Source organism: Malaya genurostris, chromosome 3, assembly GCF_030247185.1.
Source record: "Malaya genurostris strain Urasoe2022 chromosome 3, Malgen_1.1, whole genome shotgun sequence".
Taxonomy (NCBI): Eukaryota; Metazoa; Arthropoda; class Insecta; order Diptera; family Culicidae; genus Malaya; species Malaya genurostris.
Window position 1 is genome coordinate 8704809 of NC_080572.1, and position 15784 is coordinate 8720592.

The following is a 15784-nucleotide window of genomic DNA, read 5'->3' on the forward strand; positions in this document are numbered from 1 at the left end:
CCAATTTTTGTTGAATTTGTTCATACAATATCAATAATAACAACATTATTTACTCATAACCGGAGCTTTCAGTGAATTCATCTATCTTTTTTTTGTATCGATTATAGAGACTTTAATCTTAGGGTTATTCACCTCTTCGGGCCAGAAAAACTTTCTGACCCTATGTGCGGGGTTGGGAATCGAACGCAGGCGGGCTGCGTGAAAGGCGTCGACTTGCCCATCACGCTATACTCGTCCCCCATCTATCTTGTAAATTTGATCGAGCTACTTGTGAAACATGATTTTGTAACGAGTATCTTTCAATTTGCATAACTCTGCATAACATAACTACGATATCTGTGGTCCTTTGTTTAGTGACTTGAAATGACTTGATGATTTATTGAATATGTCAGTAGAATGAATCAACTATATTGTCTAAATCCTATTCACTCGTTTATATCGTAGCAAGTAATTCCATTTAGAAAAAAAATTGGGGAAGTTCTTTTTCGTTACAAGATAGTATTTCGAATTTTCCCTCAGTTTCCGCGAATAAGAAATTTGAATCAATACTTCCCGGGACTTCAGTATCGGATATTGTTGAAACGTTTACTCGGGAAGTCATTCAGTTTAGTGGTGCATCCGAGCATCTTGAAACCGGAACATACTAGGTCGCACGCGAATACTACCATTACTGAAATATCTACTAACCAATATCCTTCTCCCGTGACACTTGTGGAGTGCGCAGTAGTATATACGGCCTCTAGTAACAACAAGTGTTGGACTAACATCCCTTCCCATTCCTTAGACGATCTACGTTCGGGCCTGGCCGGCGCCGGTACTGATCAATGAATTCTGGGGTTACCAGAAGATGTACATTGAAGGATGATTTGCCAGTCCCAGGTCGGATCATCTAGAAATTCCCTGTACAATTTCAGCTAATCCCGATCAGTAACGGAGTGGCAACCAGGGGTGGTCGCTCAAGCTCGATGCACCATGCAGCTGTTTTAAACGTTTATCAACATTTTCAGAAAGCATAAAAATCGTCGTTCTTGACTGATCGAGAGATTATCCAGACAAGTATCCTATAGATAATGTTTGGGAATTTATGATATGTGAAGTTTCTTAGCATGCTCATATCGTCGTGTAGCACCGGTGTTGGATGCTAAATGTGATCATACGAAACACATCATTTCTCAACTCTAATGGGAAATTGTTATCATCGATGTCTCGCGCATTTTAAAGTTGCACAGTTTCTTCGACGTGGTATTCGTAAGAAGTGGAAAGATAGAAAAAATGCATAGCTTTACTTTGAAAAAATTACCTGACATCTCTGAACGAGCACCTCTAAAGATATTGGTCCAAATATTAAGATATTGCACAACCAATTTTCTTGAATTTAGTTAAATATTCCGTATAATCATAGAGAACCTGTATAGAAATAATCAAAATCGACATAACTTTACTGTTATGCAGTGTAAAAAAGATGTTTCATTCGCTCATTTATTTGCATGTAAGTCGCCCGAGTCTTGAAAAACATAGTTTTTTTTTCATTACATTCATAACGAATATCTAGTGCCTAGTTGGATATAATTCCCCCAGATTGTATTTTCTCATCGTTATACTTATGCATGTGCACTCGTACTAACAACGAGTATATCGAGGTATTGTCATCTACTTTTATGTACACGTGAATATCAAAATGCAGAAATGTGTCAAGGATTCACCTTCAATCGAATCACTGCTGAGGGCCGTGCACCGGTGCTCAGGCATTGACAGAATTTGATGCATGACTTTACCTACACTGCAGTAAGCGAACAGGGTTTAGAATCTACGAACATCGCGCGCACCGGTCATAAATCATATGCCTTTCTATCGCATCGCACCCTTGCAGTCAGTCAACAGCAAGGCACGTGAAAACCAGGCGAGAGTCGACTTTCGCGCTCAGTGCATTAATAGCGAGGCTGGTGATATATTTCTTTTATTTACTTTACAGCATTTTCCAATGTTGTGCTAATAGAACTTGTCACGAAATTTATTCTTTCCTGAAGTGGAAACATTCGATTGGTGTTTAGTAAGCAGAATCCGACTTTATTCGATTTTTGCTGATATCGAGATACTGGCCACTTTGTACTCGAATGATTATTCAACAACTCAGTTTGTCGATATCCACACATTACCTAGGATTTAGGAAGCATCAGATGAAACGGAAATTTTCTTACAACTTAAATTGGCTTTCAGATTGTTTCTATCGTCGACACATTGTTTCAGCTGTGTAGGTAGTTTTCGAAAAAAAGTTACTTGTATGAGGTAAAAAAAAGCTCTAGTAGAAGATGAATTTGCTTCGAAAACCAGCACCAATTGAATTTGTTCTAGAGCACAAGAAATTAAAAATCAACAGTTGAAGTTTGTCAACAAACCGACAGTTCCACTCACAATGCACGTCACCAAGCGACGCGCCAAAGTGGTTCACACGAACAAGCACACGTGAACGAACGAAAGTGATGATTTATGGCGAGAGTAATAATTAAATTTTGTTTCTATCGTCGCTCCTCGAACAGATTGCGTCTGGGAAAGATGTGACAGTTTGCGATTTAACACTTGCGGGACGGGCAACAACTCAACGAATGGAATGTGCGCTGACTAGTGTTTCCACAGTCGACGACAAGCAGCAAAAATTGGCTTGACAATTTAGAATTCAACAAAGACAAATATTGATTTTGGTATGTCGAATGCGGCATCTATCTATTCTTGGCCAGGTTAGCAGAAGCGGTATTCTGAAAGAAACGGTTCATGCAATCTAATGGATCTAATCGAACGTTTTGGCACAATTGACGAAGTTCAAATAGAAATGGTTCAGATAAATATGTTGTTTTTTTACTCAATAGTTTGCCGTACTGTTAAAATTTCAATCACGAAATTTCGATGATTAATTCACCGATCAATTAAGATACATCAATTTACTGAATACATCACGGCGTCGATTACTGGAATAAATTTTGAATATCCGGGAGTTTTATTTAATCAGAGTTGAACTTCGGACGATATCGTGTAACAAAAATATGAATTTTGGCCTTTCTCGTATAAGAAAGGTTATGCAATCACTAGAAAAATCGACTTTTGTACCGAGGCTCGGAGAACTAAGTGTTATATACCATTCGAATCAGTTCGTCGAAATCAGCAAATACCTGCATGTTTGTATGTTGGAATGGAACATTTTAGTGCATTCAAGTCTCTCGAAGATGGCTGTGTCATTTTTCACAAACTTAGATTTAAATGAAAGATCTTTCTTCCTCATAGAACACTATTGAACTTAATCCGGATCCGACTTCCGTTCGGAAATATAAGTAGTCAATTTTCTCATAGATTGCTGAACCGGGCCTAACAAACTTAGATTCAAATGCAAGATCTTACAATCCCATGGAAAGTTACTTCAATTTGTTTGGATATTTTTTCCGATTCCGGAGTCACAGGGTTATATGTAAACAAATTCTATTTCAAGGGCGTGTTTCTAAATATTGCGATGTACAAACTAATGAAATCTTTAGAACTAGTTATATTGTGTACTGGAGATGGTCGAGTATGCAATTTCTTTGTGTGTGTATGCATGTAACAAAAATGTGTACCCGTTTTTCTTGGAGATACTAAACCGATTTTCACAAACTTAGATTCAAATGAAAAGTCGTTCGGTTTCATAGCCTACTATTGAATTTTACCCAGATCGAAATTCCTGTTCGAGAGTAACTAGGTAAAATGAGCAAAAAAATTGAAAAAAACGCACTCGAATTTCTCAGAAATCGCAAAACCGGTTTGGGAGTAACAAGATAAAATATACAAAAAGTAAATTTAGAAAAGATACACTGGATTTTCTCAAACTCAACGCTCAACCAATTTTCACAAGCTTATAGTCAAATGAAAAGTTTTACAATGCCATAGAATCCTATCAAATTACATCCCGATAGCGACTTCCGGTTCCAGAATTACATGCTGATAAATATAAAAAAATCATTTTCATTTATATAACACTGAAAAATCGAACAAAATACTTTCAACAAGAGGTCTATTTTTTTTTATTGAACAGGTTTGATTAGTTGACCAAATAGACTGATTTTGGGTATATTGAAGTAAGTATTTATCGATTTAGTCGATTTTAGGTGACTGTGATTGGTTCTCAAAATTATCAAGGCTCTGTTTCTGAAGGCTCAATTGTTTTTCTCTTTTTTTTAATTCTTCAATATGGCGGTTCTGAAAACAGATGTTCAAATTCATTCGGTTTTTGGTGGGTCATCATTTCTTGGAAATCAATTATCAGCAAACAAAAAGTAAAACATTTTCATATTCTGTATCGAATAGGCTATGGTCGGAACTAGAATGAAAAATTTACATCGAGAGAAACCTTTTTTTTGCACTTTTAATTGTGAACAAAATTTTAAATAACAATATTTAGAATACTAGTGACACCCAGTTGAAAAAACATGATTTCGAGAAAAAGCCGATCAAAGTTTTTATTCGTGACTAATCGTGCCTGGGCGCGCACCGTCCCCTATTTTTCTACCAACTTCTCGCTCACGCGTACCTTCGGGAAAAATTCTATATCATTCATAAGAGAATTTTCTAGCAATAAATGAAAGAAAAATTCAATTTTTTGAAAATTGTTCTGAGGAACCTGGCATTAATCAACAAATTCATTTCAGAATTGACATGGGACAAGCTGATAATAGTATGTTACAAACGATTTTTGCTAGAATCGCCTGTACGATGTATAAATGAGTGCATTCAATTATATGTACCGGCTTTACACAACCATCATAACAACAAATCTAAAGTGGAAACAAACGCGTACTTGTATTTTATGCTGTTATATTCGACTTCATGCTATAGGTTATGATAGCAAAAAATTGTACTTAGAGTATTTGAGTATTATTTTGATTCATCAAAAAAAAAACTTCGATGTATAGGAGAAAACACTTTTTCTAGCACTTCTGCTTAAACATTCGGGTATGCGTAATCGTATTTGTCATAGAAATCTGAATTTTTTGTCCGCAGCTGCGAACAACTTGTCAGATCATGAGATTTCTTGCGAATTTATCGACCAAAAATGAATTTGGAATTTCTAAGGACATCACTTCGATTAATTTCTTTGTTGAACTTTTATCCGGGAAGCTACCTGTAATCCATCTTCACGCACGTTTTGTCGTTTGTTTTGTTTCGTTGTTTGTTTATACATCATTTGGCCTCTAGATTCTGTTTCAATGTCCTGATTGGGTGCTTACCTACACGTACAACTTTAAATTTATATCTTCGACGGAAATTTTCACTTTTAATCTTTGAATCTAGATTAAAATTTTGTAACTCGATAAATATTGAACATGGAAAATGCGCGTGTCATCGCGTGTCATTCATTTTAAATGTAGCACGGCAGGGCTACAGGGAATATCAGCATATAATGGAACATTATTTTAATGATTTTTTCTGTATGCCACTGCATCCAAGCAAAGGCAGCACGTCTTATTTCTCAATTGTCTGAAAAAATAAGAATAATTTATTCCCTAGATGTTCATCACGCGAGAAATCAGCTATGTGGAACAACCAAACTGCATGTTACACCTATAAGTCTGGCTACCTTCCGATCACTTTCCTGTAGAAACCGATTTTGTGTGATTGTCTTGATTTGACGTTAGTTTCATAACAACTTGCATTCGAAAACACTTTGAAATGCCAGTAGCGTGAAATGCTTTGCTAAGTGGTGCTAGGCAATTCCTGGTGAAATGTTAACTTTCGTTACCAATTTAAAATTGTAAACTTGCACAAAGAAAAATTTTCCTCCACATATTAAATTTTCAACCCGACATGAACTGCTGTTTGCCACTGCCTCCACAGTGGGTATAAACATTTATAAGATACGGTGTGAGAAACCGATCCTCCGTGCCATATTGCGGTGAACCGTCAGTTACCGTGTAATTTCTAATCCCAAGAGGTCAAAGAGGGGAGAAAATCTGACAGTCAAAATTTCAATTCAGCTTAGCATTGTCGGTACAGCTTTTCGTTGTTCCGCTGCATGTGTACGGTAGCGGCTCCTGACAAAGACAGGGCGCTTCTGCTTTTCTGATTTATGATGTCATCCTCGCCGAAATTCGGCGATTGTAAACGTCGTAACTCTTGTCTGGTGCTCTTATCAGCAGGTGTTTATGTGGTCTGGTTGGTTGTGCGATATGATCGAACACGCAATCACACATTCTGATAGCAACTGGGCTTGATACTTAGTTTATTATATTGAAAATACACGGGTAAAAATCCATTGCCGGTACCATGATTAAAAATCATGAAATCATGAATCATATCTATCATTAATAATAAGTCATGATTTCATGAGCAAAATGATTGATATCATGAACAATAACACATCTTTCATGAATATTTTCATGATATCAATCATTTTGCTTATGAAATTTTATGAGAAAGCATGGTTCATGATTAAAAAATTATGGTACCGGTAATAGATTTTTATCCGTGTAGATTCTTTATATCTTGAAATTTGATAATCAATTAAATCGAAAAGTTTGTACTTGCCAACTATTTCCACCCATAAAATTGTTAATTTTAATCACTCTACAAGGAAACATTTTTTTCTTATCGTTCATCCAGTGAAGCCGTTTGAGATTTATTGTATATCTTTACCTCATGAATAACAGAGACCTTATGACAACGGTCTATAATAACAAGATTATCGTTACTTGAAAACTGATGGTATGGTATTAAAATTCCCCAAATTTAATTAAGTTTGAAGTCCTTCATTTACAATCCATATAACTGCAGGTTGCACCAACTGAATTGAGTGGATGGATAAACTTAATAACCTTTTCTCAATTCTCAATGGAATATAAAAATCTTTTATTAAAATTATCAATTTGCTCTAATTTTCAAATAGTCTATTGAAGCGTTCGCTGTATGGCATGTAGTGTCTTCTTGTTGGAGCAAACCTTTTGTAAATATTTCTGCTCACACAAATAGCCCGACCTCATTCGATCATTTCACTTGGTCTGAAGATGAACGGTATACTTCTTTTATATGTCATGAATGAACTATACTCACTCAAACAAATTAGGTCTCGCTGTTGGATACAGTATTGTCACAATATTTTCGACGATATTCACAATGGATCAACCCAATTGATCGATTATGTTTAATGTAAATAACTATTTCGAAGCGTCTCGAAGTGTATGTCAATACTTGGTTAAAACTGGATAAAATTGTGTTCAACCTTAATATAGAATTTCCGCGTGTAAACTATAAAAATCAGTTTGAGTTATCAGTGACTGAGGACAAAGTAATAGTACCTCTCAGCGAAAAAATATCAAAATATTTAAAATGTCTATGAGATGGGACGGGGATGCTCGGAGATGCTTAAACCGAGGCAAGGCGGGGACATTTTGATTTAATGATTATTTTCACTATATAGATAAGATATTTATTGCGTATAAAAATTTACATTATCTTCAGTAACCCAACTAAAAACTATGTTTATCTCAAATATTAGTTACGTTGAGTAATTGTTCAGAACGATCTAAAAATTTTTTTTTGTCCAGCTTCGTCCCAAATAGGGGACAAAGCTTACTTACTCATAATGCTGTCGTCTACATTAACAAATATTTATGAATATTTGAAAAATCAATATTTCGTCAATTGTTCAAAAAGTACGTCGAGTAGAAAATCAACTTTTGCATACCATCCTATCGAAAAATAAATAATTAACCTATTACAATGTATTAAATTCTTTTTTTGCTCATCAAAATTTTATCAGTATGATTTACCAGAGTTTCCACCCACTCGGGCAAAGTAAGGTTACATGTCGCTGAGTGCTGTGCAACACCCAGCTTTGCCCCGAGAAAACATTTTTCTTTCCGACTCGTAGCAAACACAATAAAGCTGGGAAACGAAAAACAACACGTTATTGAAGCGCAAACTTCATATAAATACCATTATCAGCGATTGTCAGGCGGTTGCGCAGAGGCGTTGACATTTGTGACTTAATAACATTTCCTAAGATCACCTAAGCTTCAGAATTAGATTGTTAATGGTTCAGAATTGAAAAAAAACCCAAATGACGCCATCATTTCTACTTCGTCAAAAATTCATTCAGTGAATCCAGATCCATCGTTTATCGAAATCTTTGCACTTTAACCCGGTGGCTCAAACGACGCTCATTGTTTCAAGACCTTAAATTCAAAATACGTGACCATGAGGAACCCGAGTATCTTACTCGTCAAAAAGTTGTTCATGAAACCATTCAATTATTAATTTCACATCTACTTCGGTCATTGCTGTGCTGCTGTTGTTTTGTTCTTTTTTACCGTATCCACCCTCACTGGTCTACTTTCATAATTGATGAAGCAACGTTCGTTGGCTTCGCTGCTGTTTGCTAAAATCCATACTCTCTCCGAAGAACTTCACGTAAAAAAAAGAAGTCCTCAATTGCGACTTGTTTTAGTCAGTTAAGACAATCTGCTGTTAAAAAAAGCAACCAACAACTGGAGCACTGATTCACGTTTCAGTTTGGATCACTGCGTTCAAACTGTAAAGTGCTACTGTTCCGTACCATCTTCTAGTCTCATGAATATTCTGAGAGACTAAAAACAAGTCGAAACAAGCTGACACCGGTCTCGAAGCATTATCCTTTAATCATCGTCACTGGTGCTGATCGAGGTGGGTAGTGGATGCACAGAGCATTTTACTCACTTTCATCCGCGCTTTTGTTTTTTTTGTTCCCAACGAATAAACGAGACCAAATTTTTTTATCCTCGACTGCTCTTTGTTGTGTGCTGCGATGCTTGTAGCTATAAACCATAATTACGATATGCGGAGGTTTGTCCGTTGCCGAGTCCCAAGAGTCCTCTCGAGAAGGATGCAGGATAACTTTGCATCTGTTTTTTTGACTTCAACCCAAATAGGTCCTTTCGTCTCTCGCTAAAAGTATAATCTAGCGTTCACCAAGCATGATGGTTGTGGTATAGTCCCAAAATAGTCATAATAAATGAATGCCATCCGAACAGGAACAGGGTAGTCCGCTCCAACACTTTCCACACCTACCGAAATCGGTGTGAGAAATCCCAAGTGGAGCTCATCAATAGTTTGACTTTTATCTACACCTTCATCTTTTGCTCGACCGCAAAACTAACTATTCACTAATCAATCATACCGCTTTGTACCAAACAGGCGTCGCGCGCAACAGTTGAAGGTGGCCAAACAGCGCGAGAAAGAATGGCTTAAAGCCCAGAGGAGCAAAGATCGAATGGCGGTAAGCCAGCAGCACTACAAGCGCCATATCACCTTCGAGGATAGTGTCGTCCTGCTGGAGGCTGCAGCCCGGAATGATATCGTTGAGGTAAGTTCTATGTAGGAAGGCAATTATTCTTCAAAAGTTTACATTTATTTTATATATGAGAGAGTATTTCGACTTACATAATATCTAGATTCTACAAAGTCTCGATCTTACTTTTTCAATTTTAAAAAATAATTTACTTCAAATTCCAATCAATCCACTTATGTATCCTCCTTTAACTATTTATGAATACCCTAAAAACAATGTGGAAAAAGTAGAGCAATTGCAGAAATCAACAGCAGAAAAGGTGATAAAATCAGGACCGGCTTGCTCCGATTTGGATGAAACTGCGTACTTGTCTTCGGTAAGGCAAACCATTACTTTAGCACGAATAGAGAGACCGGTTCGACTCAAGACTGATTCTTGTTGTAAATTATTGCAAATCGAAAACTCTAAAAAAAATGTTCACTGAAAAAAAGTTTAACGCTTTTTCAAGAATTGGAAGTTAAATAAAAAAAATAAGCGTATTTAATGTTCTTTTAGCAATATGTAATGGTATATGCATTGTTAAAACCAACATTTGACATTAATTTGATTAGGTTCTGAGTAAAAATTTCTGAAGTGGCCCCCCCATTATTCACGAGGTAACCGATTTTACAATAAGTGTTATTGTTTTGTAGTATTAGTATCTACGAACATTTTCGTGAAATATTTCGTCGATATTCGAATTTTTTATACTATTTTTAGTTACATTAACATTTATATACCTTTTCATTGTAATGCTTCCTGAAACTCAAGTTCTCTTTCGAATTATACGAAACTTTGCAAATGGATAAACAACTATTTTTGGCATAGAATGAAGAAAAAATTATTTAAAAATGTTCAATTTTACTAAAATTTCTGCATAAATTTTCCAAAGAAATCGATATTAAAGTACCTTCTTCACGCGCTTTTTGTCTCTGTTAAATGCTAAAATGTTGCATATGTTATTGGTTTTCATAATCAACAAAAAAATTTTTGTGCTCAAATAGGGTTTTTGAAATATTTGATTTTTTGTATATGCGCGCTGTATGCAAAGTGCACCGCGCAAGCGAATCGGTATGGTGCGGCAGGGTTCGGTAGGTTCCGATGTCGTCGGTGCGACTGAAGCGAGCTGCGACAGGTTTGGACAAGTAGGCATAGAAAATGATTTTTTGCCTTTCTCAAATTTTTTATATTGTAGTATTTCGATGAATTTTTGGTGTAATATATAAGAGAAAGTGAATAATATGAAAATGGCATCATTACAGCACTAGGTAGATTTAAACAGGATTTTCTATTAAATGTACGTCTGGAAATTTATTCATCACATATTATTTTACAATTTTTTTTCATTTTTTCGTGTGGCTTGGACGCGAAAATAGTCAAGGAAAAAACAAAAGTTTGTGATCATTCCGGAAAAAAGATTAACGATACAAGTTCAGTGCATTTATTGCACTTCATGAGAAAGATTATAAAATTAGGACCGAGTGGAATTCTTTCGCAGCCTCACATGGGAAAAAAGTTATCTTTGGAAGAACCGTGAAAAGACACGCGTATAAAGTTAGTTTGCATCAAATTAAAACCAATCGAATTCTAACTGCGCATAATCTATTCAATTGAGTAAAGGATTAATTCAAAAATATAAACTTGGATTTTTGCATGATAAACGAACCAGACATTCAGGATAGACAACAGCAACATCGATTTAAAAACGTAATGACGATTAAAACTACACGTGAATGTAAGATTTTTACCAACAACGAAGAATTTGTAGTAAATGTTCTGTTCAAACCACCAGAAAATATAGAATAATCTAAAGTCGAACTTGTGAAATAATATGTAATAAATAAATTTCCTGACGTACATTTAATAGAGAAACCTGTTTAAATCTACCTAGTGCTGTAATGATGCCCTTTTCATATTATTCATTTTCTCTTATATATTATACAAAAAATTCATCGAAATACTACAATTTAAAAAAGTTGAGTTGAGAAAGGCAAAAAATCATTTTCTATGCCTACTTGTCCAAAGCTGTCGCAGCTCGCTTCAGTCGAACCGACGACATCGCAACCTACCGAACCCTGCCGCACCATACCGATTCGCTCGCGCGGTGCACTTTGCATACAGCGCGCATATACAAAAAATCAAATATTTCAAAAACCCTATTTGAGCACAAAAATTTTTTTGTTGATTATGAAAACCAATAACATATGCAACATTTTAGCATTTAACAGAGACAAAAAGCGCGTGAAGAAGGTACTTTAATATCGATTTCTTTGGAAAATTTATGCAGAAATTTTAGTAAAATTGAACATTTTTAAATAATTTTTTCTTCATTCTATGCCAAAAATAGTTGTTTATCCATTTGCAAAGTTTCGTATAATTCGAAAGAGAACTTGAGTTTCAGGAAGCATTACAATGAAAAGGTATATAAATGTTAATGTAACTAAAAATAGTATAAAAAATTCGAATATCGACGAAATATTTCACGAACATGTTCGTAGATACTAATACTACAAAACAATAACACTTATTGTAAAATCGGTTACCTCGTGAAAAATGGGGGGCCACTTCAGAAATTTTTACTCTTCTTTGAAACATGAAGAAGTCATAGATGAATTTCGCGTCAAATTGTTTTCGGAGCTCCAAATTGGGTCCTACACATAAGAAAATCGACTTTGAGAATTTAGAGGCGTTTTACAAAAAACATCATTTTTGATAAATTTTTGGCCCAATTTATCAATTATGTTTCCTACCAACTTTTCATACATTGCAAGATGGCCATTTTTAAGGAAAAAAAATTCTAACGAAAATTTATATCATACCAGTTAACCAGTGTGAGTTTGAGTTTTATAATATCTATCAGATACTAGATACTAGGCCGTCGAACTTCGTCTCGCACAAAAAAGATTTATTCGTATTTATGTTTTCGGACAGCAGAATTGTCAATCGGCTAAGTGGTCTCCATTATTTTTTCTGATTACTTAACCTACAATCAACGGAATTCGACACACATTCACTTTAGCTCAAAACTAAATATCACCAAAAATTAATGTGAAATACTTCTGTTGAATGTACAGATTATCATCTCATCCTTTGAATCAAAGCACTGAACAGAGATTCCTCTATAATGCCTTCTACATAAAGGTGCAACGTTTTCTCTTCCAGATGTGATTCTTGCTTTCGATAATCGATAAAAAAGCTCACTAACCAGAATTTTGTATTGATAAACCTAACACAATGTTGAAGAGTTTCTCTTCAAGAGTCATTCATTCGGTAGATTGAGATATGTTTACAAATTGTATTTAGCCCAAGTAAGTAAAAGTTCGTAAAAATATGATTTAGTTGCCATAAAGTGCCACGCGTACCTGAGAGCTGTAATAAAGTGAATATTTTTCAGATAATGTAGAACTTTTAATTGCTTGGACAGACGACGCTTAAATTTTTAATTGGTATTGATCTTATCAGTTTGAACATTCTCCACAGAATATGAAATATAAAATGGTAGTCTCGTTCCGTTATGAACATTAATCTAATTGCCACTTATTATGTGCGCTTAGTCTAATCTAAATCATTAGAAAGCAAAATGCAAGGAAAATCTCTTAGTTTGGCCTTAGCGCTTCTACAGCAAAATCTTTTCATTGATTTATTCCAAAATTTTATGAATTGTTCAACTCGAGCCCGCGATGACCAATACTATTCATCTGACTCATATCAGAACTTTTTCTCCTGCCTATAGTGACTTTTTAAGAACGGTCATATGCATTCGGTTATTGAGTCATTTGGCAAGCAATAATTTTGATACACAATTAAGCACGTGGCTCGAAATAAAGAATGGATCAAGTATGCATGGGAAATCTTCACACAAAACTAATCGCTGCGCGCCAAACGATTTTTTCAATGATCTAGTATTCTTCGCTTTTCCGGCAAGTTTTCCTAATTTTTTTATGTACGAACCCGGTGGGAGTAAAAACTGCTCAAACAAAAACAGAATCATGTAAATCCGTCCATCCGTTCTTAAGTGATGCGATTACAAAGAATGACCTCTGCATTTATATATATATATATATATATATATATATATATATATATATATATATATATATATATATATATATATATATATATATATATATATATATATATATATATATATATATATATATATATATATATATATATATATAGATGAAATCTACATAGATATTGGTGAAAAAAATTTGAGTTGAATATCATATTTGTCATGCTGATTAATTCCAGAATTATCGAAATACAATTTTAAAAATAAATGCATGCATGCATGCGAAAAAAGAACATTCCATTATTGAATCAGCAAATTTTATCCGTTTCATGAAACTTTTCTGTGAATTACTATCCACTTTATAAAAGGCTACTCCATCGCGGCGAGCATCGTACATGTACCCTTTGTACACTCGGTATTGTTTTTAATCCCCGTTCCTTCAGATAACATTGTGAAATACTGGTTTCGAGAGATTCACGGTGGGAAGTTGAAGTACGCAAGTTATACGATGCCACAAGTACTGCGTAAACACATCGTGTTTTGGGCGGAATTCTAGGCTTAAGCTCAGATTACCCCTGATTGCTACTTCGTTACTGATCGGGATTACCTGAAATTGTACAGAGAGTTCTTAGATGATCAGACCTGGGAATGGGAAATCATTCTTCAATGTACATGCTCTGATAATCCCAGAGTTCCCTGTTCATTATCGGTGCCGGCCAGGAATGGCAAGGGATGTTAGTCCAACACTTGTTGTTACCAGATGCCGTATATATTACTGCCCATTCCACAAATGTCACGGGAGAAGGATGTTTGTTAGTATAAATTATAGTAATGGTAGTATTCGCGCGTGACTTAGTCTTGATTCACAGTTCTTATTCGTGGATACTGAAGGAAGATTTATTAAAATCACGGCATCACGGCATTTAGGCTAGGTTTTTAACTTTTTTTACAAGACAATGTGCCAGCACACCAGATCGTCGCAACCATATCTAAAATCTCAAATCTCTTTTCCATCCACCTTATCCATCTTCGATGATTTACTCGTGCACTTGTTTCAAAACCTTAAAAGATAAGTTATCAATAAAGAGTTCAGCTTGTGCGAGGAGATCTTTGCCGACGGGATTTTTATTTTGAAGTCCTTTAGGAAAATTGCTTCTCGAGCGTAATAAAAAAAATAGAAATCGCAGAAATTACTATATCGACTTACTAGAAGGTTACTTTTCATCTCACCTAGTATACTGATCGTTGATCAAATGTTCAATTCAGTAGATCTTTTGCCAGTTATTGCAAAAAAAAACTTTCAATTTCAGACCTCAATAATTTTCCCCGAATCATCTTCGCGTCGTATGGTCAGTGGTGACGAAAGGTGAAGCGAGCCGTCCAAATTAACACAAAGGCGAAATATTTACAGAGGTCATCATTTCTTGTGCTTTCTGTCGAAATACCATATAATCCAAACTTGGCATCATCCGATAGGACGAGTAATTATTTCTGTGGGAAAGTGGCTTGAAGCGAAACTAGTTCCAGTAGGATGTCCCATTCTATACAATGAATATATAAATACCAACCATATAACAACCATAATACATATTCAATGTTTGGATAAAATGTTGTATTGAAAATTTGGGGATTTACTTACCAAAAAATTTGCACATAACAATTTTGTATTTGGTTTTTACGTTCCGTCTTCGATTCACTAGTGCGTTAGCAGTTTGTATTGAACTGCTAACGTGACCTAGCAGTTAAATTTAACCCGCTAAGCAGACGTAAAGCTAATACGTTTTGTAAAACACGTTTTACAAAACAAGGTTATTACACCGAAGTGCAATGTCTAACGAAACCAGTTTCATCTTGCTGGTCGAGCTTATTGTGGTAATTCAGGGATTAAAAATTATCCCCAGGTTGGGGCGGGTAGCGTTGTCGGTAAGACCATCGCCTCTCATGCATCCTACCTGGGTTTGATTCCCATCCCCGCATATGGGGTTAGAAAGTTTTTCACATTCGAAAGGCGTATGATCATAGGGATAAAACCTCTATAGTTAAAAAAATTGAACAAATCCTAAGTCTGAGGTAAGTGCACACAACCATTTATATTTGTTTTAATGTTTCGTTTCCGACGAATAAAAATGATTATGTGCACAGCAAAAACTTGAAGGAAATTTGTAATCCCTAAATTACAATAATATGTACGGCAAGCACTAGTTTCGTTCGAAATGTCAGGTTACACAGTTCACTTTACGATTGCTTTGCGTTTAATACTGAACTGCTAAATTGCGTTATCAGTTCAATATAAATTGCTAATGCACGGATGAGTCAAAGACAAAGCGTAAAAACGAACAAAAATATGGAACATTGTTATGTGATCTATCAGATCTGATGCGAAGAAGAAACAGCTTCCCCAGATAGAGTATAAAACATTTCGAGAACTAACTTGCCAAACGATAATA

The 15784-nt window shown here is 35.3% G+C and overlaps 1 protein-coding gene across 9 annotated transcripts in view; it reads left to right on the forward strand.

Moving 5' to 3' along the window:
- The window catches only part of LOC131437912 (protein phosphatase 1 regulatory subunit 16A-like), a 233103-nt gene that overhangs the window by 163075 nt on the left and 54244 nt on the right, over window positions 1–15784 (forward strand). For all 9 annotated transcript variants that reach the window (XM_058607576.1, XM_058607577.1, XM_058607580.1 and 6 more), the window contains one exon: window positions 9190–9358. In XM_058607576.1, coding sequence (XP_058463559.1) covers window positions 9190–9358 — 169 coding nt within the window. The remainder of the gene's footprint in view (window positions 1–9189; window positions 9359–15784) is intronic.